Source organism: Clarias gariepinus, chromosome 12 (genome assembly GCF_024256425.1).
Source record: "Clarias gariepinus isolate MV-2021 ecotype Netherlands chromosome 12, CGAR_prim_01v2, whole genome shotgun sequence".
Taxonomy (NCBI): domain Eukaryota; kingdom Metazoa; phylum Chordata; class Actinopteri; order Siluriformes; family Clariidae; genus Clarias; species Clarias gariepinus.
In genome coordinates this window covers 27,640,911-27,666,292 of record NC_071111.1, presented here as the reverse complement: position 1 = coordinate 27,666,292, position 25,382 = coordinate 27,640,911, and the positions used below count along the sequence as shown (strand labels likewise).

Below are 25,382 nucleotides of genomic sequence, written 5' to 3'. Positions count from 1 at the left end.
ACAAAGAGAAGCAAAAGATTTTGGGAATTATCATAGCAGCTTATTCTTTTCAGTCTTACTAATTGACCAAACAATATTCCCATACATGTTTCTCACATGTTTAGCGTGTGTCCTTTCATTGTGTTGAATTGCAGGCCCTATGTATGTTTCAGGTTGGCTAATATAAATTGCGTTAATGAAAGTCTTGTTAGTCTCAAACAGTGGAACCCTGGATTGTATGTAACTAGGTCTGCGACGTTTCGCAAGACAAACACAATTTAAAAATACATTTTAAGTTGTTAAATGAGTTTCCATTATTTCTTATGAAGAAATTCACTTTAATATGCAAGTATTTTGATATACAGTACAAGCATGCTTACAGGACAAATAGTGTTTGCAATCCAAGGTTTAACTATACTTTGAAATAAAAAAAAAATAATAATGGTCCTGTTAAAAGAGTTAAAGGTTTTTTAACTTTAACAGTTTATACTGTACTGTATACATTACACAGTATACACACACACACACACACACACACACAGGGCTTAGTCTTATCAAATGTTTAAGCTCTTAATCATAATGGTTTCCACTTTGCAAGAAATGTTTTCTGAACATACATCAGTAATCTTTTCAGAAGATCTGAGCTGTCTTACTGTATATCACTTATTTGTGATATCTTTTTGAGACATTAAAAAATTACATAACCCATTTTGCATTACAATGAGAAATTCTGCAGTTTTTTATTAACTAATATGGATATAGTTTACAAATTGTTTTTCTGAGAGGTTAAATATAATCTTGTGACTTAAATACCAATAAAGAGTGTAAAATGTTAATTAAAATTTTATCACAAAGCATTTTGGATCTAGACAGATAATACTCCGAGGCACCCACTGTGGAACTAAAAAATAAAAAAAAAATCTAAATATTATATCACTAGAGTTAGTACCGAATCATTGATACTGTGGCGTGGGTGGGGTTTGGACTAGTAACCATCATGCTTTGCGGGAGGGGTTGTTACTGTAGGTGTTCACCCTGTCGAGGAAAGGTGGTTGGGTTAGTGGCTTCGGCCAGGGTGTGTGTGTGAGTTAGAAGTGTGTCCTGTTGATCTGTGTTTAGTGATTGTTGACTGTGTAGTTTATGCTGTTTTTGTGCCGTGATGAAAAAAATACTTCCAGCCATTTGCATTGGGCAGCAAGGAAGCTCACTCGTCTCTCCAAGTCCCTTCGTAGCAATGAAAAACGCTACAATTGGTGTCAGAAGTGGGATGGAGAGTAACGGGTTCGAGCGCACCCCGGAGCAAGCTACAGCTCCGTGCGCCGTTAGCCGGCGAGGCGACCTGCAGCTGCACCTGCTGTCCTACAATGGCGCTGTCGAGCCCCACGCATTCATCGCCCAGGTGGAGCTAGCCGCCGACTTTGCGGGCTGGTCCCCGGCGGAAACAGCTGTCCAGGTGGCCCTCTCGCTAGAGGGTGAGGCGCTCCAGTCGTTGGAAGACCTCCGGGCGGATGAGAGGAAGGACTGGGCGAAGCTGCGGGAGTCGCTCCACTTCCAGTTCGGCGCAGGTGACCGTCAGGAGGCCGCGTGCGAAGAGCTAGCGACCCACGAGCGGAGTGCCTCCGAGCCACTGGGGGCGTTCACCATGGACTTGAGATCTCTCGCACGCCGGGGCTACCCGGAATTCGGGCCCGTTCAGCAGGAAGAGCTAGCTCGCCGTGCGTTCCTGCGGGGAATCCGGCCGTCGCGGCTCCGCAAGCACATCCGGTTAGCGGCACCAGCTTCCCTGTCTGAGGCGCTACGCGAAGCCGAGCGTGCCGAGGCCATCATGGCAGAACACCGCAGCGAAAGAGCCGAGCGTTTGCCCGTGGCTCGGGGCCGCTCGGTAGGTGAATCTAGCCGGGGACAGGGCTACCCGTCGCGGCTAGGCCTCGACTCAGCATCCGAGATTCCGGGACGACGCAGAGGCCAAGGACCGCCGGACTACTGCTGCAAAGTTCTCAGGCCTGAGGACAGCGTACCCCAGCAGCCGTTACAACTAGCTGCGGGGAAGCCGCCTCCCACAGCCGTCCCTGTTTCCCCAACTGCCGGGCCCAACTTCCGGTCAGGACGCGTAGGAAATCGCGCTGGCGTCTACGTGAATTGTGGCCTGGACAACGTTTCGCTACGGGCGCTCGTGGACACCGGCTCTACAGTTTCGCTGCTGCGCTGGGGAGTAATTAAACAGGGCGAGCGCGGTTGTATGCTGCCGGCCCCAGCCTTGACCATTCACACCGTGTCGGGGAGCTATTTGGAGATACGGGCCTGTCGCACTGTGCGAATACAAGTAGGTGCAATCAGTCTTTCTCATCCATTCTTTGTGGCAGGAATTGAGGATGATTGTATCTTGGGGTTGGACATTTTGGAAAGGTGGGGTGCGGTACTGAATCTCGCTGACGGAACGTTACATGGTAACTTCGGGTTAGCCAGGTTGCTAGTTCCCAAAGCGCAGCCGGACGTTAGTAGCGTGCACCAGGGGGGCGGAACTTCCGGTGGACGCGCCATGTAAACATCCGGTAGCAGACCGAGCGAGAATAATGGCCGAGCTTATGCAGCGTAGCAGCATGGGGCTAAGTCAGACACAGACCGACACAGTGAAGTCCCTTTTACACGAGTTCGCGGACATTTTCGCGGTAGATAAGCGCGAGTGCACACATACTAATTTGGTGCAGCACACGATTGATACGGGTAACGCAGCTCCTGTTCGATTACATCCGAGACGCCTTCCCTTAGCTAAACGAGCTATCACCAAGCAGAAGCTGCGTCAGATGGCCGACTCGGGCATCATAGAGCCAGCGTCCGGGCCGTGGTCTTCACCGGTTGTGTTGGTGCGTAAAAAGGACGAATCATGGCGGTTTTGTGTCGATTACCGGCGGTTGAACGAGGTAACGCGCAAAGATTCTTATCCGTTGTCGCGAATAGATGATGCGCTGGAACACGTTGCGGGCTCGGCGTGGTTTAGCTCGTTAGATCTGCGTAGCGGGTACTGGCAAGTAGAGCTCGCCCTGGAAGCGCGACCTAAAACCGCGTTCTCGATCGGGCAAGGGCTATGGCAATTCCGGCGCATGCCGTTCGGCCTATGTAACGCTCCAGCTACGTTCGAACGGTTAATGGAGAAAGTGTTGGCCGACATTCCTCGCAATCGTTGTGTCGTCTACCTGGACGATTTACTGGTGCACAGCAAGGAGTTTGAGGTCGCGCTAGCTAACCTACGGGAGGTATTTTTGGCTATCCGGCGGGCGAATTTGCGGCTTAACCCGAAAAAGTGCCAGCTGTTGCGGCAAGAGACCGTGTTTCTGGGACACGTGATTAGCGCTCAAGGGATTGCCACCAATCCAGCCAAAATTGCTGCGGTACAGAATTGGCCTGCACCGTTAAACGTGTCGCAGCTACGCACCTTCCTCGGGTTAGCCTCGTACTATCGTCGGTTCGTGAAGGATTTTGCCACGATCGCTAGTCTGCTGCACGGGCTCATGAAAAAGAATCAGTCGTTTTGCTGGGACAGGGTGCATGCGCGCGCTTTCACTCGGTTACGGGAAGCTCTGGTCACGTCGCCCGTTCTCGGATATCCTGACGCGTCGCGAAAGGTTTATCCTTGACACGGACGCAAGTGATGTAGGGCTAGGGGCTTTCCTGTCTCAGGTTTCCGAGGGTAAAGAGCGTGCTATCGCCTACTTCAGCCGCGCGTTGTCTGGACCGGAGAAAAATTACTGCGTCACGCGGCGCGAGCTGTTAGCGGTCGTCACGGCCCTTAAACATTTTAGGCCGTATTTATATGGGCAATCCTTCTCGCTGCGGACCGATCACGCTTCGCTGGGGTGGCTGCTTAGTTTTAAAGAGCCCGAGGGGCAGTTAGCGCGCTGGCTCGAGCGGTTGCAGGATTATAATTTTACCGTTCAGCACCGAGCGGAAAAACTGCATGCTAACGCCGATGCTTTATTCCGCCGGCCGTGTAGCAAAGAGTGTTGTCGGCACTGCAAGCGGGTTGAAGAGCGCGTGGGTTGTCGCGACATCGAACACTCTCCGACCCCCGTGAATCAGAACATTCTCCCTGCGCAGTCCTCCGGAGCCCCCGTCAATAATCAGCCGACAGAGCCGGCGTGCAGCCGAGTTACTGCGTCGCCTAAATCATCACCTGTAGTCGTTCCGCCTGTGCCGCAGATGGACTGTGATCAGCTGATTGCCGAGCAGGAAAAGGATCCGGCGCTGCATCGGGTACTAGGTTGGGTTAACGCTGGCCAGAGACCGGATTATGCCGCGGTCGCTCACCTGGGACAAGAGGAAAAAGCCCTCCACTCGCAGTTTAATCGACTCGCGTTGCGGGGGGGCTTACTTTACCGCCACTGGGAACGACCGTGCGGCACTGGCAAATCTTTTCAGCTGCTGGTGCCGCGGACTCTGCAGGCACGTGTGTTAGGGATGGTCCATGGGCACGCGGGCGCGGGACACTTTGGAGTCACTAAAACACTGTGGCGGTTGCGCGCTCGTTTCTACTGGCCGGGCTGCCACACGGATAGTGAACTCTTTGTTCACAGATGCGACGTCTGCACGGCCAAGAAGGGCCCTACCCAGCGCTCGCGAGCACCCCTGCAAGACTTTCGGGTGGGGGCATTTATGGAGCGTATGGGCGTGGACATTCTCGGGCCGTTTCCCATTTCCGATCACGGGAACCGGTATGTGCTAGTGGCCATGGACTACTTCACCAAGTGGCCAGAGACGTTTGCTGAGCCTGACCAGAGCGCTTCCACCACCGCCCGAGTGCTGGTGGATGAGGTGGTGTGTGAGCGCCTCGGGGTGAAAAAGACCCGCACCACGCCCCTTCATCCACAAAGTGACGGCCTCGTGGAGCGGTTCAATCGGACGCTCTCCACCCAACTCGCCGTGCTGACCAGCGACTAGCAGAAGGATTGGGACGAACATTTGCCTCTCGTGCTGTGGGCATATCGCACAGCAGTGCAGGAGTCCTCTCAGCTGACGCCAGCTGCGTTAATGTTCAGGCGCGAGTTGCGCACGCCTGTGGACCTTGTGTTTGGCCCCCCTCCACAAGTGGATTTACCCACGAAGCCGGGGTTGGATTATTTTTGTTCGTTAAAAGACAAACTGTTCCGTGTCCATGAGTTGGCGCGTAGACACTTGGCGGACGCCGGTGTTAAACAGCGCTGCGTGTATGACACTCACAGCCGAGGGCGAGACTTTGCTACTGGGGAGCAGGTTTGGGTGTATTCTCCCGGAAGGAAAAGGGGGCTCTCGCCTAAGCTCATGTCTCACTGGGTGGGCCCCTGTACGGTAATCGGCCAGCTCTCTGATGTAGTCCACCGGGACCGTCTCGCACCCTACCAGCCCAACGCCAGCGAGACCTCGAACTCTGTGGAGGCCGGTCCGCCTCAGGGAGAGAGTAGCGGCCCTCCTTCCCCCGCAAAAAGACTCCGGCGTTCACAACGCCAGCGCCGACCACCGTCACGCTTCCAGGACTGAGTTCGCCATCGTGACCGGGGACGGTCACAGCTCAGGTGGGGGCAGTGTGGCGTGGGTGGGGTTTGGACTAGTAACCATCATGCTTTGCGGGAGGGGTTGTTAGGTGTTCACCCTGTCGAGGAAAGGTGGTTGGGTTAGTGGCTTCGGCCAGGGTGTGTGTGTGAGTTAGAAGTGTGTCCTGTTGATCTGTGTTTAGTGATTGTTGACTGTGTAGTTTATGCTGTTTTTGTGCCGTGATGAATAAAATACTCCCAGCCATTTGCATTGGGCAGCAAGGAAGCTCACTCGTCTCTCCAAGTCCCTTCGTAGCAATGAAAAACGCTACAATACCTTTAATGTCATCAGAAATATTAATATTATTTCAGGTTAAAGCCCACGTACATGTCTGTCTGTCTGTACAGCAGAGCTCTCTGTCTAACTTATTAATACAAGGAAATAAAATTTTGTAAGGTTGAGTATCTTACGACTTGTTTATGCCAAATTGTACTTCTTTCAACGTCAGCCAAATACACTCCCTGTTTAAAGTAGATTATTAAATTTGACACATGACTGTTCATAACATCACTTAAACTCAATATTTTTATTTTAGCACATAAGACTCTCAGTTTGCGGAATTTATACACCCTCACCTTGGACTTCTGCGGATCTGTTTGTTATAAGGACCAGTGTTTTATCTCATAGTGGCATTCCACATCACTGCATGAATTGGAACCACGATGATATTGACATTGTGATATGGACCAGGAAAGTACAGAGGGAGGAGACAGTGGTTTAAGGTCCTTCTTTAAAAAAAAATGTTTAAGAAAAACTTTTTTCTTTGCGTCCAGGACAGATTATTTCATTAGTTTGAACTAGGACTAGTGAATTTATTTGCCCCTGCAGAAAGAAAGTTTTACTTGATAATTGGGACTGCAAAAGTTTCATATTGGCTGAACTTTGGAATGTATTTTTGCACAGAATGAAGGTTTAACAGGAATTTATGCCTGGTTAGTTACAGTAAACTTACTCTCTGGTTGACAAAATTCATAAGGACCATGCAGAGCAGGAAAATCTATAATGATTATAAAGACATTTTAATCTACTTATATGAATTTATGCACCTCATGCATCTCAATTCAGATGTATTACTACATTGCCTTTAAACCCCATATTTAGAATATAGAAGCTGCATTAAAATGCTATAAGGTATTTTTAAGGAGGCGGATGAGGGTGTGTGTGTGTGTGTGTGTGTGTGTGTAGATGCCCAGATAATACTAATCCCATGTGAATAGTATATAAGACTAAAGGTTATGTAGTAAATATGTGAGACACTAATGTTATGACTCACTATTTAAAAATAATTAAAAAAGTTACGTGGTTTATGTTGGAAATTTGGTGCATTGGTTTAGCAATTACAAAGTGGCAATGGCACCATCATGTGGCGCTCTCTTAATGTGCACTTACAAATGCAATTTGGAATTTGACATAGTATCACCAAGTGCCAGAATTTTACAAAATCTCTCGAGTACCTTCAGGGCCAGGTGATCATGGGGACATAATTTATGCACCTCATGCATCTCAATTCAGATGTATTACTACATTGCCTTTAAACCCCATATTTAGAATATCGTGGAAATTATTAACTGCACTTTTGTTCACAGTGCTCAACAGAAGGCAAGAGATACATTAACAAAGAACATCATCACAGATACAGGGTAAGTGTGATAAGATAATAGAAAACATACAGTAGAATATATTTTATTAGTGATAAACAGTCAGAAAAATAAGACCTTAAAGATTAATTATTGGACCCCATGTCTCACCACATTCTACTTCACCATCTCACAGACACGACACAGAATCTGATGCTGTAAATGAATTCGAGATTAGATTCAAATTAAATCTAATGAAGAAGTTTCAGTTCTTGAATGGAGTGATAATAAACCTGGGAACCCAAACACTCCTGAATGAGATCTACACAAAGCTCTACATCACAGAGGGAGACAGTGGATATGTCAATAATGAACATGAGGTGAGACAGATCGAAGCAGCGTCCAGGAGAACAACAACAGAGGAAACACCAATCAAATACAATGACATCTTTAAGTCCTTATCTGAACAAGACAAACCCATCAGATCTGTGCTGACAAAGGGAGTCGCTGGCATCGGAAAAACTGTCTCTGTGCAGAAGTTGATTGTGGACTGGGCTGAAGGGAAAGCAAATCAGGACGTCCATCTCATATTTCCACTTCCTTTTAGAGATCTGAATTTGATGAAGGACCAGAAACTGAGTCTAATGGAGCTCCTTCATGTCTTTTTTAAAGAAATAAAAGAAACTGAAATGTCCAGCAGAAGGGTTCTGTTAATTTTTGATGGACTGGATGAGTGTCGTTTTCCTCTAGATTTCCAGAACACAGTGAGAGTGTGTGATGTAACTGAATCAGCATCAGTGCCTGTGCTGCTGATAAACCTGATCAAAGGGAATCTGCTTCCCTCTGCTCTCATCTGGATCACCTCCCGACCTGCAGCAGCTGATCAAATCCCCTCTGAGTGTGTCCATCGAGTCACAGAGGTACGAGGGTTCAATGAGCCACAGAAGGAGGAGTACTTCAGGAAGAGGATCAGTGATCAGAGCCTGGCCAATAACATCATCACACACCTGAAGTCATTAAGAAGCCTCTACATCATGTGTCACATCCCAGTCTTCTGCTGGATTTCAGCCGCTGTTCTAGAGAGAATGTTGGGTGAAGCAGCAGAGAGTGGAGAGATCCCCAAGACTCTGACTCAAATGTACACACACTTCCTCATCATTCAGATAAACATCATAAGAGAAAAGTACAAAAAGAAGCAGGAGAGTGATGAAGAAATGCTTCTTAAACTGGGACAACTGGCTTTTGAGCATCTGGAGAAAGGGAACCTGATCTTCTATGAGGAAGACCTGAGTGAGTGTGGCATTGATGTGAGAGAAGCAGCAGTGTACTCAGGTGTGTGTACGCAGATGTTTAGAGAGGAGTTTGGACTTCACCAGAATAAAGTGTACTGCTTTGTTCATCTGAGCATTCAGGAACACCTCGCAGCTCTGTATGTGCACCTGATGTTCAGGATAGACAATAAAAATGTTCTTAAAAAGAGTCAAGCTTCGAAACAGAAGAAGCAAGAAATAACAGTTTTACACAAGTGTGCTGTAGATGAAGCTTTAAAAAGTCAGACTGGACATCTGGATCTTTTCCTTCGCTTTCTTCTGGGTCTCTCACTGGAGTCCAGTCAGAAACTCTTACAGGTCTTAGTAACACAGACAGGAAGTGGCTCCCAGAGCACAGAGAAAACAGTTCAGTACATTAAGAGGAAGATCAGTGAAGAGCGTTCTACAGAGAAATCCATCAATCTGTTCCACTGTCTGAATGAACTGGGTGATAATTCTCTAGAGGAGGAAATCCAACGCTACCTGAAATCTGGAAGACAAAATAAACTCTCTTCATCACAGTGGTCTGCTCTGGTGTTTGTGTTACTGACATCAGCACAGGAGCTGGAAGAGTTTGACCTGAGTAAATATATCAGTGAAGATAAGATAACAGATGATGTTCTTCCGAAGCTGATGCCTGTGATTGCAGCATCCAGAAAAGCAACGTAAGTAAAGCTAAAAATAACTGTTCTACTGTTACAGTGTTAGAAAGAGAGAAACTGAAAACACTTTTACAAATATTTGTGGGATGTTTTGACCTCAACATGATTCAGGGTGGGGTTACTACAAATAAATAAGGAATAAAATATAAATTAAATAAGAACAAAATCATTTTTGAAGAAAATAGACAAACAAATGAGCTTGCCTGTGATCCTAATCCTGTGTGAATTGGTCATGTCTGTAATTTGAAAAGTAAAAATTCCCTCACAAATGACCTACAGTACCATATTTCCCTGAACACTAAGGACCTGTGATAATATAAGACCTGTGCGAATCAGCATTTCTGTGATTTGGCCAGGATTTGGTTGGGTCATATATAAATGTGTGTGTGTGGGGGGGTTAATTTCTAAATCACATTAGATGCCCAGATAATACTAATCCCATGTGAATAGTATATAAGACTAAATGTTATGTAGTAAATTATTATGACTATTTGATTATTATGACTGAATTATTATGACCACTATTATGACTCACTATTTAAAAATAATTAAAAAAGTTATGTGGTTTATGTTGGAAATTTGGTGCATTGGTTTAGCAATTACAAAGTTGCAATGGCACCATCATGTGGCGCTCTCTTAATGTGCACTTACAAATGCAATTTGGAATTTGACATACAGTAGTATCACCAAGTGCCAGAATTTTACAAAATCTCTCGTGTACCTTCAGGGCCAGGTGATCATGGGGATATACAGTATACTTCCTGTTTGGTGTTTGACACTCATTTGGGTGAAACACAAAGTGATAGCTTTAGTTGTCTGTGTGTGTGCTTCTCTTTTGTATATTTGTTTAAACTTTTTAAAATGTATTAAATAAGAAGGTTAAGTGAAAGATTTGCTCATTTGTTTGATTATTTGATCTACCTCTATTTTATTATGTATTATTTTATTTTATTCAGTATCAGGTGTGATAAAATTGGAGTGAAAATTTGTTCAGCTCTGGTCTCAACACTCAACTCAGAAACCTCCAATCTAACAGAACTGCATCTGACTGTAAAAACACTGAATCTGTTCTACACTACACTAGGAGACTCAGGAGTGAAGACTCTCTCTGCTGTACTGGAGAATCCTCACAGTAAATTGGAAAGTCTGAGGTAAGATAATTCCTTTAAAGTCACAGAAACTATCGGGGTTGTCTCATAAGGATTTTGGGTGCTGTACAGTAGCTACTACTAGGATAATCATAGCACCCTGTACTCTGTACTCCAACTAGGGACTGTAAAGGCCAGTGGTGACTTGTATTTATTAGCCTAATCTTAGTATTTTGACTGTGGGAGTACCTAGAGGAAACCAACAAAGCATGAGAAGAACATGCAAACTTCATGCACACAGACCCGAGGCAGAAATCGAACCCGGACCCTGGAGGTCAAGGTGTTAACAGCAGTGCTAACCACTACGCCACCATATTGTCATGGTTTGTTTAAAAAAATTTAATTAAATCATGGGTTTAATTAAATGCTGATGGGTTTATTGGAAGCCAGTAGGTTTTTCAGAGGCTAATCTTTTGACCTTTCTCTCATGTCCTGTTAGCCAGTGGGCAATTTTTCGTAAATTAGATTTTTCTGCTCTGTTGCCTGTTGTATTTCATCAATTGGTGGGTAAAGGGGTCATCCAGAAACATTTTTTATTAAATGTTAAAATGATCTTTAGGGTCCTAATGAAAAGTTTGTAATATATTTATTTTAAAAATTCTCAATGATTGTGTAAAAAAAACACTACTTTTAACTGGTAAAAACTAGCTCTGTTCTCAGCAACCTGTTTCCTTTACCATGTTACCATGTTCCTTTAAATGCTAATGATCTCTGCTGAGCCCGCCCCCCAATTCTGTGGTGTGTGTCTTCACAACACACGTGGGGTATAGCCATGGGAGTGTAGTCCAGTGCGGGCAATGCTTTGGGCTGCATTACCCACAAAGCATTGCCCACAACGCAGTGCTTTGTGGGTAATGCAGTCCAAACTGGAAAACGCTGGAATATAGAGCCTGAGCCTTTTTCTTAAGTAGTTTTTGGTTTGATTTAAGTACGGAACCTTCGTGGAAGTTTGTAATATCGCCTGACAACGCAAAAATTAAAAGAATGGACATGCATCGACTCGATTTGTCTTTCTCATCACTGCATGTGCATGAAATAACGGGCTGTTACGCTACCGCGAGCAACAATAACAAAAGAGGAGAAGCTTACTGAGAGAGATACAGACGCGATGTGTTTACTGATGTGTTTACATGACTTCTTAATCTTCGACAGACATCTTTATAAACCATCTAACGTTACAAAGGTAAGCATAATATAGTTTTTCGACTACGTACACAGTTTGCAACTAGACAATCACCTTAATGCATTGTTTATTATAAACGGGCGATTAGGAATTATATAGAGACGGATGTACACAGAGAAAAAGACATAACCATGTTCTATGAGAGTATAAGTTAACTTACACTCCGCATTCATCGTGATTATTAAAAAGGCGATCCGCAAAGATTTATAGAAAAAGGAATTACACTCACCAAGCCTGGTGAAGATGAAGCAGGAACACGAAGTTAGTACAGATCCATTTTTAGGAGCAGCTTCGTAGCAAAACCTGTTTTATACTGACCCGCATTTATAAAGCAGTCTGGTAATAAATTATTAGGGCAAACATGAAGGCATTTAGGTAGATCGGCGGGGACGTTAGCTTTAAAGGGATCATCCAGAAACATGTTTCAGTAAATGTTAATATGATCTTTAGGGTCCTAATGAAAAGTTTGCAATATATTTAAATAAAAATTCTCAATGGTTGTGTAAAAAAAACACTACTTTTAACTGGTAAAAACTAGCTCTGTTCTCAGCAACCTGTTTCAGTACATGCTAATTTAAATGCTCATGACCTCTGCTGAGCCCGCCCACCCAGTTCTGTGGGGCGTGTCTTCACAACACACGTGGGGTATAGCCATGGAAGTGTAGTCCAGTGCGGGCAATGCTTTGGGCTGCATTACCCACAAAGCATTGCCCACAACGCAGTGCTTTGTGGGTAATGCAGTCCAAACTGGAAAACGCTGGAATAAAGAGCCTGAGCTTGTTTTCTTCAGTAGTTTTTGGTTTTATTTAAATACGGAACCTTCGTGGAAGTTTGTAATATCGCCTAACAACGCAGAAATTAAAAGAATGGACATGCATCGACTTGATTTGTCTTTCTCATCACTGCATGGGCATGAATTAACGGGCTGTTTCGCTGCCGCGAGCAACAACAACATAAAGCGCAGAAGCTTACTGAGAGAGATACGGACGCAATGTGTTTACTGATGTGTTTACATGACTTCTAAATCTTCGACAGACATTGTTATAAACCATCTAACGTAACAAAGGTAAGCATAATATAGTTTTCCGACTACGTACACAGTTTGCAACTAGACAATCACCTTAATGCATTGTTTATTATAAACGGGCGATTAGGGATTATATAGAGACGGATATACACATAGCCATAACCATGCTGTATGCACTCTAAAAAATAAAACTGTGCTGTACTCAATTTTTTTGGTGAAACATTTTTACACTTAAAAATATTGAGTAAATATAAAAAAAATGTAAAAATCATGTAAAATATACCTAATGAGTTGAGTACAAGTCAGTAAAAAAATTAAGTAGACCTGAATAACTATATTTAGTACTATGATGTACAAAATTATGTAAATGTAATGAAAATCAGAAGTTAATGCAAAGTGAAAATGAGTAAAATAATTGAGTAGATATAATTGAAATGGAAGGTAGAAGATACTGAAAATTATACTATTATTTAACAAACAAATGTGCTACATTTACTAAATATTTTAACTGAATGAAAAACAATACACACATTACCATTTTAATTAAACATTTATTTGCGAAATTTGACAAGACATGAAGTCTAAACTCAAATGCAAATGACATGTAACAAGATCATAAACAGAGAGCTGGATTTATCATATTAGTAAACAGTCTCAGAAACAATACTTCTGCTACAAGTATTATACAGTTAACATGTGGAAAGTAGACTTTTGTATTAGAATCCAATGAGTCACATTTTACATCTAAAAGATTGCACACCTTCACACTTCAGTTTCCTGCAAACTGTAGGATCCATACAAATGTGTGTGCAGACCTTCTCAGGTCTTAAAGAAGCAATGACAGTCTAAATAAACACAGGACACTAAATATCCATGACCAACAGTACCATGCTTCACTCCATAATGATCGAAATTCCTTTTGATGATGCGACAAATGCACAGTTTACACCGCCATCCCATAATGCTGGCACCTAAAAAAGGAACAATAGTATACAAGTAAGTACAAGTGTGACTGTTAATATAAAGTCTACCAGACTGGTAAAATAGTACTTCTGTTCAAATACATACTTTTTGGACTAATATACATCATCACACTGATCTATGAGTGGTGTTTAAGTCAAAGCGGGACTTGTGATGAAAATTCTCGAAAAAATAAAGGGGGTGTCCTGTTATTCTGCACAATCAATGGTCCCGCTTTGACTTGAACGTCCCTTGTACATGTTTTTGTCCTTTGTATAAAAATGATACCCAACTTTATTTATGCATGACTATCAACTATATCAATTTTTTTCTTTGGTTAATGGAAAATCTAGTATACTCGAGTGGAAAACTTGTATAGTCTAGACTTATTATAGGTAAAGTGAAATATTTCAAGCCTTGTTTTAATTTCTATCTTTGATTCAATGGTTACAGATTTAATACTTCTGTAACATTTTAAAAAGTTGATATTTACCTCCTGTTTTATCTCCATTCAACTTCTCTTCATTAGTGGTGTTGGTGCTGTGAAAGAGATATAGAAAATATATAACATGTTTCACACAAACACACAAAATCAATCAGTTTTAGTTCCTTTTACTTACATATCAGAACATACATAACATTGTAAATATAAATATTTAAATTTCATATTACTTTCTCCCAATTCTAATTCTGAGAGAAATGTTGTATTTTCACTAAATCTTTATATTTCATAGCTTTAGTTACTAGTACAGTACTTAGCACATTTATTTTATAACATCTGCTGCTGCGTGCTCAGTGTTTAATCATGTTAAAAATACTCATATACAGTAACGGATAAAACAGAACCAGAGTCCGGACACTGCACCTCATTTCTGCTGTTTAAACCGGATTTGGTCCGCGTTTCCTCCTTAAAGTGTCGGAGTGACCGAGCAGACTCGCGGTTCAGTGTGTGAGGTGGACCGGTACACATGCGGTAATTATTTGAACATGCTAGTTTTATATTCTCGCCACAGTGGCGGTTGGCTGCGCAAAATCACCGCATTTGGCGGGAGAAATTCAAATATTGCGGCACAACCGCCGCCGTTTACACCGAGAAACCCGGGAAAAACGCGGACATGCACGCGCTGCTGCTCGGTGTTAAATCTCTCCTTTTACACCAGAGTTTAAGTGTCTGTATTAAACGCGCTTTAGCTGAGCAGTTTGGTGGTTGGAACAAACAAGCTAAATCACTATGAACCCCAGGACTGGCCTGTTGCTAGCTATCGTTAGCTCTGTAGCTCGGCTGTGGCAGGATTCAGAACAGTAACTCACACCCTATAAAGTTGTGTGTGCAGGCAGACAGAGTCATTATTACAGTAACTTGTGTTAGCTGTTTACTCACCAGGATTTGTAAGGAGTGTTCCAGGTGCTTCATGTCCATTCTCACATCCTCACAGCCTTCTTGTCTCTGATGTTACACCAGACTTCCCATGAACACTTGCACAGGGCAATTTACTCAATTATTTAAGTTTTTGTTGTTAAACATAAAGAATATTGAGTTGGAATGAGTGATAATTGTAGTTCTTGAAACTAATCAGTACAATTACTCCATTAACAGATATTTTGATTTAAATGTATCAAAAAATATTAAGTGCATGTTAAAAATATAATTAAGTTAGTCAAATACTGATTTTTACTAGTGAAGTAAACTTAAATTATAGTGTAAATTTAAGATAAAATTAATAGCTGTTTTTTTAGGCATTTATTTTGATTTGTCTAACTAAAACAATCATGTATGTGACTTTTAGAGATTTTATTAAGGTAACATAACCTTTTTATAACTGTGAATTTTACAAGGCCACAGAATCATTTTTTAGAGTGTGAGAGTATAAGTTAACTTACACTCCGCATTCATCGTGATTATTAGAAAAGGCGATCTGCAAAGAGTCATAAAAAAAGAAATTACTCACTGAGCCTGGTGAAGATGAAGCAGGAACACGAAGCGTTAGTACAGATCTATTTTTTAGGAGCAGCTTCCTAGTAAAACCTGCTTTATATTGACCCTCGTTCATAAAGCAGTCTGTTAAAAAATGATTATCGCAAACATGAACGCATTTAGGTAAATCGGTGGGGCCGTTAGCTTTAAAAACTAAATTCAGCCACTGCGTCCTCAGCGGCTCAGATGTCGATAGTGAATGACGACTGCTGTGTTCGCTATTACACCCAACAACTGTACACAACACTCGCTTAGGCGACATTTCGCTCCTGCGGCGAAAAACAATGGCCGACAGCTTCTTCTCACTCGGGACGGGTCTTTGCTAAAACACCAGTGTCAATCAACTAGTGTAGGAGCGGCCTCTTGTGGTGTGGCGTCACAGTGACACGCATTTGCGATTGGCCTGATTTCAGAAGGGGCATGTTATTGTAAAAAATTAAAAGAAAACCACTGGGGGGCTCTTTATCATCGTAGAGTGGTTGTGTACGCACTCTCCTAACACACAGTTCAGTCCAAACAGCTTAAAAAAGTGCATGTAGGCCTGTATGACCCCTTTAAGAACAAAATTCAGCCACTGTGTCCTCAGCGGCTCAGATGTCGGTAGTAAATGACGACTGCTGTGTTCGTTATTACACCCAACAACTGTACAACACACTGGCTTAGGCGACATTTTGCTCCAGCGGCGAAAAACAATGGCCGACAGCTTCTTCTCACTCGGGGCGGGTCTTTGCTAAAACACCAGTGTCAATCAACTAGCGTAGGAGTGGCCTCTTGTGGTGTGGCGTCACAGTGACAGGCATTTGCGATTGGCCTGATTTCAGAAGGGGCATGTTATTGTAATAAATAAAAAGAAAACCACTGGGCGGCTCTTTATCATCGTAGAGTGGTTGTGTACACACTCTCCTAACACACAGTTCAGTCCAAACAGCTTAAAAAAGTGCATGTAGGCCCGTATGACCCCTTTAAGGAAGAAACTGTGACTCCTCATCACTGTCTCTATGTGATGCTCACTTACATACCATTACGTTTCTTATGAGCATAATATGTTACCTGGTATTTAACACAGAACACATTAACCCAGTACCTGGTATGTAACTACAGCTGCCAACTTTAAAGAAAGGCTTGGAATGAGATTCTGGAAACATGGGCAGTGGTTCACGCACACAACATCCCCACATACAGTGCAAACGCCAACCGTGCATCTTAACCTGCATTGCAAGTTCTGTATATTTTTAATGTTTCAGTTTAGTGTTGCAGTTTGTACAAATACATTTAAAATATTTACTCAAACAAAAACAATTAAATATGGCCTACCTTAGGATAAAAATAAATAAATTTTACCCACCCCTCTGGCACCAACCCTGACACGTACACATTAAAAGCGGGTGTATACAGTCTTGTTATTTGCCTAAAATAGCACAACCCATGTAATGATGCTATAGTCAACCAGCAAAGTCATAACTGTATTTGTTCACATACAGTACTTGCTCATCCTCATCCTCTTACAAGATGTAATATGCATGTAAACAGCAGGGACAGTGTATTCAGCAGGCATGCTTAAAAAGGCAGATAGTTTCAAGAAGGTCTGTAGTTACCCACACCTGTATGATGTACCTTTACCACTGCACAGTGACAAATATGCATTTTATAACAATTGGTAGGAGATAAGTACTACTCATGAACTAAGCTCCTCGAGTGTCATCATGTTTACTTCATGGAAACCTATAAGATAAAATTCAAAATCCTGTCTGATTAAATCCTACTGGAATCCTCTGGTTACACGTAGAAAATATTAAATTTTATTAAATTTTATTTAAATAGCTCTTTTAACAATTGCCATTGTCGCAAAGCAGCTTTACACAATCAAGAGAATTATTTAAGTTTGTATGAAATGTGAACGTATGAATAAAAATGGTCATCATCGACCTGGTTGATGGTGAAATTGATTGCACATATGTGCCAATAGCATTCCAGTGACGCTGCTAAGCTGTGTTGGGAGTTGTAATCATTGCCTGCCATGTTTGTTGATGTTGGCCTGGCTCTGACAAGAATAAAATCAGGCATGTACACTAAGTTGAAAGCAAGGACAGTAAAACATCGGATTTCGAGTAACGCGGTTTGCGAGTGTTCCGCAAGACGAGCAAAGATTTTTTTTTTAATAAATTTTGACTTAAAAAACAATTCTTGGTTCACAAGTACAGAGTATCATGTATCACGCATACGCTTCTTTTTTTGACGCCGAGCTTCACGTGAGCCAAAAATTTATTTTTTTCTCTCTTGCACTGCGGAATCGTGCACCCCTCTTGGGTCTTAGTGCTCGCCTCTCACTGGTATAATCAACATCCATGCAGGCGTGTACTGTTTACTATAACACTGTGACCACGTATGTGTGTGTAAAACATATTTTATTTTGTGTTTGAAAGCGCGCATGTACTGTTTCTAATAACACACGTGTGCGCGCATGTGAGGCAAAAGAAAGTTTCCTTAGAGGTTAAAAATCCATGTTCTCCCTTTCTGATTCAGCCCGTCGTTGTGTGTGTGCGCGCGTAATTTAACACTTTGCCGGTTCTCTCTCTCTCTCTCTCTCTCTCCCTCTTTTGTCCTTAGTGTGTGTGTGTGTGTTTGTGTGTGTGTGTGAAGCACCCTCTCTCTGCTTAGCACACACACAAACACACACAAATACTTACAAATACTTTGCTCTACAAAGAAACACTGCTCTGTCGCGATTCTTTTCAAAGGTAAAGTGCAGGTCCATTTGTTTGTTTGTTTACTTTTCAGCAGTGATTCCTTTACTATGCGCTCACACAAGTGTCATTAGCGATGTTGCTTAATAAATTTTTCTGACAAAACAGTCTTTCCGTTAATGTGTGTGTGAGTGTGTGTGTGTGTGCGTGTTTTGTGTAATATTCAAACGAGAGGAGAGGTTTATGGTGTAAACTGAGAGAAGGTAGACAGGAGGATCTGAAAGCAAGGGTCTCCTCTTACTCTAGCCTCACACACACACAGAGCACCTGCGCGCACAAACGGAAACACTTATCTGTCTGGATTTATTTTTACTTTTTTTAAGGTAAAGTGGGGTTAGGGTTAGTTAGATTAGTTAATTTGTTTTATTTTTACTTTATATAATTTATTAATTATTCTTATATATTTATTTTTTGGGGCTGTGGAACAAATAATTTAAGTTTTCATTATTTCTTATGGGAAAATGATAAAATTTGTTTTACGAGCATTTTGGAATACGAGCCCGCTTCTGGAACGAATTATACTCGTAATTCAAGGTTCCACTGTATATTTTGCCGATGGTCTGCACAGCTCGTTGCTCCCTGTTATAATCTTTGTTGACTGAGGTCACTAAACAGTGTTAATGTTTTTGGTCAGTGTTAAGCTTGTGACTGGTCAAGAGAGGAGAGATAGTCCAACATGACAGACACATCATATTTATAAAAAGTAAACCAAAATAAAGATCTGGTGATGAAGAGTGTGTCATTGTGTCTCTCTACAGGTTGTGGGATTGTGGTGTCTCAGATGAAGGCTGTGCTGCTCTGACTTCAGCTCTGAGATCAAACCCCTCACACCTGAGACAACTGTATCTGTCTGAGAATAATATAGGAGACTCAGGAGTGAAGTGTCTCTGTGCTGTACTGGAGAATCCTCACTGTAAACTGGAGACACTGAGGTAAGATCATCTCTCTGAGAGTCACATGACCTGCTCCTCAGTAAGACACATTCTCTAATAGTGAGACTGAAGCAGAAGTTTTAGGTTGATCGTCAATGTCCTGAGGAAGAAGATTGTTTCTTTTCACTGCACACTGATGATTTGTCACAGAGTCTTTGGGTCAGATGTACGTATGTGAGAAGCTGCAGAGCAAAACATGACTTGATGTGACTGCAGTGTGTCTGAAATGACTGTGAAATTTACTAAAACACTGTAACTAATCACACAAACTGCACCTGGGACACAAACTAAATGCACTGTGTGTGAGCTGTAGGGTTTAAAAGCAGCAGGGAAATGCAAATGAGAAACATTTTATTGGTCTTAAAGCTGAAATAATGTTGTTGTTTTTTTTTTCCAGTGAACATTCGTCTCAATCTAGCTTCTAAAAACAGGTTTGCCAGATCTGCATCATAGAAACAGAAAATAATCTTGGATTATTTCAGATTTTGTCAAAAATAAAGAATATCTCTAAATAAACTCACTGTCTCAAATACACTCGGTAAAACAGGGCTGAAGTTGAGAACAGGATTAATAGGTGTGTGTATGAGAGGAGATCACAGTGCACCATCACTACTGTCATGGGCGTCGCTAGGCCATTTTTAGGGGGGCTTTAGCCCCCCTAACATTTGTACTCAGCCCCCCTAAAAATTCTCCATAAACTTCACACACAATGCTGGTCGCCCATAATCCCCTTTAAATTTCATATCAAGGTTTCGTCAGACTTCGGCTCCTCCCCGTCTTTCAGCGCGGTCTTTAATACGCCATAACAGAGGGAGGATTAAGGCAAGGAGTGTGTTTTTCGATAAATTGTTATATCTGCATCAGTGCAGTCCTTTCTCATAAATACAGTTTACAAAATGTCCTGAGGGATTAATCAGTCAAATCTTTGCTGTGTTCACCCTCATCACACCAACTGTTTCCTCTGGTGAAAATGAAGCCCTTAATACACACTCTATGAACCTGTAGTCTACTTTATACTGTAAAGCAATCATGTCGTCGCTGTTTTAATTGGAAAACCTAACCGTCTATATAAAACATTACACAGTGCATATGGCATTAACAACCATAGAGTTATACACATAAATAATAAAAAATAGTGACAGACAGCATTCAGTGCACTCATTTTAACTGCATAGAAGTGTGATTTACAGAGATAGAAGAATCCTTATTTGTAATAAATATTGCAGTGTATTAAATAATGTCCCAAATCATAAAATACATTTATTAGCCTTAGAGTAGGGTTTTTGTCACTTTGATTTCGAAAAAGTTACTATTTTAATGAATATAAACAAAATAATGCTTTGTTTAATTACATTAAAACAATGTTTGTCTATATTAATGAATTTGAATAAATAGCCTGGTAGCTTTGAAATTTTAAGGGGTTGAATAGAGAACCTACTGTCTTATTTATGTAGCTAAAACACTAAATTAAACTAGATAACATGATGATCAAAGTTTAAATATTTATATAATATAATATAAGATTATATTTAACTGATGGAAGGTTTTTCAAGTCACATAAAAAAAATGTTCTATTCTTACCTGCTGCTCATTTAGAGACCTACTCCCATGTGACTTGAAGGACCTTCCATCTACAGTTCTCTGTTTAGTTCAGTTCTCTGAAAGCGCAGCCTCTTAGGCACATTAACACTGTTTTTTCAACATTGATTGAAGTCATTGCATCAGAAACTATATTTCACTTTTTTTTATGTCTGCCAGTTTCCAACAAAAAGCAGCAGTATTGTCAAAGAATTAACAGATAAATGTTTGATATTATTGGCGCCCACACAGTTTATTCAATTTAGCCTCAGGTGTGTTGTTTATATTGCTAATCAATGCAAGTTTAAAGTTATATGCTGTTTTCTGGTTACATTTTTCTGATTGTACCTGTACATAGAAAAATGTTTATACGGTAAACAGTGTGACTCATTTAAGTACTGATTCTGAACAAGCCAAATATGTGTTAAACACCTACGGGGGCTGAGCCCCCCTTAACTGAAAATCCTAGAAATGCCCCTGACTACTGGATGTTTAACATAGAAAATGAGGAGTTACTTCACACTGTTTTTATATCGCATTGCTTTTTGGGAGGGCACCACCTTGTTCAGTTTTAATGCGGATCAGTTGCCATGGTGATTTCTGATGCAGATGTGTTGAGAGTGACACAGAGTTGAGAGCGGCTTGTTAGTAAACCTAAAGAGAAGAGCTTTGTCCATCGCTCCTTGCTATAATACTAGCTTACCCCAAACCAGGAAAGAGCCGCACACACACACACACACACACACACACACACACACAATGTGCCTTAAGGTTCTCTGTCCATTATCAACAAAGAAACCATTTTTGAGCTTTTGACCAGATTTTCTATGTCCCATACATCCTATACTTCCAAAAAACAAACATTATTAAAATGTTAGTCATATGGAGACCCAGAGACAGACAGATAAAGGGAAATACATTATTTTCCGGTTGGACAAAACAGTGTCAGCAATTTGGATAAATATTCGTCTGGACATGGCCATGGGCACAAGGAAGCACAAGGAGGTGGTTTGTTTATAGACATAGAGACATGGGAAAATTCACACAATGTTCACATAAAGAAAATCTTAAAGTGCCCCTTAAATTCTGACAGAATCTACAAATACTGCAGTTCAAGTCAATACCAGCCACGCAGCAGAACAATGCAATACCACCCACTATTGGACACGATCGTCAATGATCTGGCTCAGCCTGGGGGTTCTCCAGTTACAACTGGCCAAACCTGTAGCAAAATTAACAAAATATCATCCACACACTCATTTATGTGTTTATTTTCTCTGGCAAAGACAATCATTTTTAAACTTGCATTTTAATCAATTCCATAATAAGTTTTAATTTTATTTCGGACATTTGACTTTATAGACTGTAGCGCAGCCACATAAAAGGGGCATTTTAACAAACAGGAAATGGATAATGCCTAATGCGGCTCACCTGTGCACGGAAATTTGCCCGATCTGGTTTTACTTGTCCCCATTGACAGTGTTGGTCACAGGGTAAGCTCTCGCGAGCATGCGCGATCGCAGCGCGAGAGAACCCGGAAGCGGCGTCGGGTCACGTGTGCCGGTATAAAGCCGGAACCGGCAAGCGGCCCGACACGGAGAGATTTACCCAGCGCGCTGTTTTTTCTGAGAGAGAGTTTGTTAGATGGTTCTAAAGGAGTACTTTTCCCTGGTCGGATTATTCCTTATAGACACTAACAATTCACCTCTCGTTCCGTTGCTCGAGCTCCCGGATTTGTCATCTATACCGGTGAGGCCGAGCCAATCTCTCCCGTGCATCATTTCACACACTGCAATAACATTGACTCTGGACAATCATACACGCACTCACACACCCGCATACACCTTACATATTGTTTATATTTGTATATATTTTGTATATATTGTTTTGGTGCACCTTGTTTGTTTGTTGGTTTGTTTGGTTTAATACACGTTGTTTTGGTTTATACATAGTTATTGTGTCGCGTCTTTACTTGTCCTGTCTTGATTGCGCAATACCGGAAGTGTTGTTTAAAAACCCGTATTTTGATTCTCGACCCCATAGCAAAGTAACTAGTGGTTTAATTAAATCCAAGCGTTACATAGTGGTGGCCCGTACGTACGGGGAATCTGTATTTTCGGGTATTTTCCGGTTTTGTGTGTCTTGGCAGAACAAAATGGATGCTAACATTGCTAATGCTAATGCTAGTGGTGCCGTGCAGGCCGACCTTGCTGTAGCTAATAATGTGCTGGAGGATGTAGATGATGCATTTGTTACACGCCGTAACCCTACAGCTGAAATAACCTCATTGATTAGTTCACTATATATATCTGACAGACATGATGATAATGATGATAATGATGATGATGATGTTGTGTCTGATATTAATGTTGTGCATACATTGCAAACTGAACTGAATCAATGCAAGGAGGATATGGGGGCGCTTACTGACAAAGTGAACACGTTGGAGCAGGATTTTAGACAATCCATAAACAGCAGTCTGAACAGAGAAAGCAGTTTTCGGGACGCAGTGGACGCTAGCCTAGAAGGGCTGGAGCGCTACTGCCAAGAGGCCCTGGAGAAACTGGAAAGAGCTGTCACTGACTGTTTTCTGCGACGTGACGTAATCTGGGAAAACCAGATGAAAAAACTATGGCTCACGAGTACGCCCACCATCCAAAGGTTAAAGGCCTACACCCCTGCATCTCCCCAATCTCCTGTTCTACATTCTCCCAGCACTGCAATCACCGCATCTACGGCAAAGGTAAAGCACATAAGCAGTCATGAAACATACGACATTCCTCCTTGTGTTCAACCACACGCTTCTGCTCAGCTTACCTCCTCAGTTTCACCCACTTCTTCTTCCTTTTATGGCCGACCACCCATCCGCCTGGAGTTTCCAGCCTTTGGCGACGCTTCAGAGACAGCGGATGTTCTTAACTTCATCGAGCAGTGTGAAAACTATCTGGAGATCAGACCACTGCCCAGCCCAGAACTGCTAGGAACCCTCAGCACGGTGCTACGAGGACCTGCTCTGAGCTGGTGGAAGGCAGAGAAAGGCAAGGTAAAGGACTGGAAGTCTTTTAAACGGGCATTTATGGCGGCTTTCTTACCTGATGACTACCTCACAGAAGTTGAAGAAAACTTAAGGTCTCTGGTACAGCAGCCTAGTCAATGCCTTAGAGACTTCGCCTATGACTACCACGCCCTCTGTATGAAGTGGAAGCCTGATATCTCCGAGGAAGAACTAGTGGGGCAAATCCTGAACAACATCAACCCAAGAGTGGCAGGATGTCTGAGAGGAACAGTGAACACCGTGGAACAGCTGGTGAAGATAGGTTCTAGGGTGGAAAAAGACTGCAAGAGCTCCAAAGACTACTGGCAGAGGGTGGACTCTCAGCACAACAAGGAAAAGAGTCATAAGAAGGCAGGTGAGCGAGTTCCTTCAAAGCACGCAGCGGGACTCTCCATTGCTCAACCTCTGGCAACTCCTTCGCTTCTCCTGATTCCAGTAACAGTGCAAGGAAGGAAGGTGAATGCTGTGGTCGATACAGGGAGCTCCTACACGTTGATGAGGGAACATCTATGGAGGCAGCTCTACGAACAGGAGGTCAGGTGTGATGTTCCTTCTCCTCAAAGGTTTGTTATGGCTGATGGAAAAACACACCAGGCGCAGACCCAGAGAAGGCTTCATTACATCTGGCACACTATCGAATGTGAGCTGGATACGTACATCATGAGCAACTCTCACCTGGCTTTCCCTCTGATCGTGGGGCTTGACTTCTTAAAAGCCACAGGAGCCATCTTGGACGTCGCACGCGGGGAGTACGGGCTGAAAACAGAGGAGGGAGTCTCTCATCATCCCTTCATAACGTCCCAACCCCACTCTGCGCCATCTAAGTCAGCTCAAAGGAGACACACTCATCTCCCGGCTACAGCTAATCTGTATCTAGCCTTGCCTGTGACTCCTGATGATCTCCTATGTGCGGAGGAAAACACAAAAAGTGTGACATCCTGGGACACCGACAATGAAGAGGAGCTGCTGAAACTAATGGCCGCTTGGCCCCGCACCACCTCCAACATCTTGGGCAAAACAGCATTAGAGAGACACAAAATCACTTTATCTGACGACACCCCATTTAGGTCCAGAGCACACCGAGTATCACCCTTAAAGAAAAAAATTATAGATCAAGTCGACCAGATGCTGAAGGACAACATCATCGAACCTTCATGTTCGTCATGGTCGTCACCTGTTGTTTTAGTACCTAAACCCGATGGGACTTACCGTTTCTGTGTAGATTTTAGGAAGTTGAACAGCAAGACCAAACCTGATGCTTATCCAATGCCTTTAATACACGACATCATTGAATCACTGGATGGCGCCTCCTGGTTCTCAACGTTGGATCTGCAATCTGGTTACTGGCAGGTGGAGATGGAGAGAGACAGCTGTGAGAAGACCGCCTTCATCACTACCAAAGGTCTGTTTCAATTCCGGTCCATGCCCTACGGACTCAGAAACGCAGCTGCAACGTTCCAACGACTAATGGAGAAAGTCTTGGCGGATCTAAGAGGAAAATATTGCTTTGTCTATATAGATGACATCATTATTTATTCACAATCACTAGAACAACATAGGATGCATCTCAACGCAGTATTTTCCAGACTCACCCAAGCCAATCTCTCCCTCAACATGAAAAAGTGTCATTTCTTCAAAAGGCGGCTGAAGTTCCTTGGTCATGTCATCTCTGAAGGTGTGCAGTTAG

The 25,382-nt window shown here is 42.6% G+C and overlaps 1 protein-coding gene and 1 long non-coding RNA gene across 2 annotated transcripts in view; one reads left to right on the top strand and one right to left on the bottom strand.

Moving 5' to 3' along the window:
- The window catches only part of LOC128534125 (NLR family CARD domain-containing protein 3-like), a 72,289-nt gene that overhangs the window by 37,428 nt on the left and 9,479 nt on the right, over positions 1-25,382 (top strand). Inside the window, exons 3-6 of the mRNA XM_053508424.1 lie at positions 7,131-7,184; positions 7,318-9,096; positions 10,050-10,244; positions 18,889-19,062. Coding sequence (XP_053364399.1) covers positions 7,131-7,184; positions 7,318-9,096; positions 10,050-10,244; positions 18,889-19,062 — 2,202 coding nt within the window. The remainder of the gene's footprint in view (positions 1-7,130; positions 7,185-7,317; positions 9,097-10,049; positions 10,245-18,888; positions 19,063-25,382) is intronic.
- On the bottom strand, positions 13,211-14,383 carry LOC128534439 (uncharacterized). Its single transcript, XR_008361467.1, has 3 exons — positions 14,277-14,383; positions 13,905-13,951; positions 13,211-13,422 (listed from the first exon to the last, which is right to left on the bottom strand). It is a non-coding gene; the product is annotated as an uncharacterized LOC128534439 (long non-coding RNA).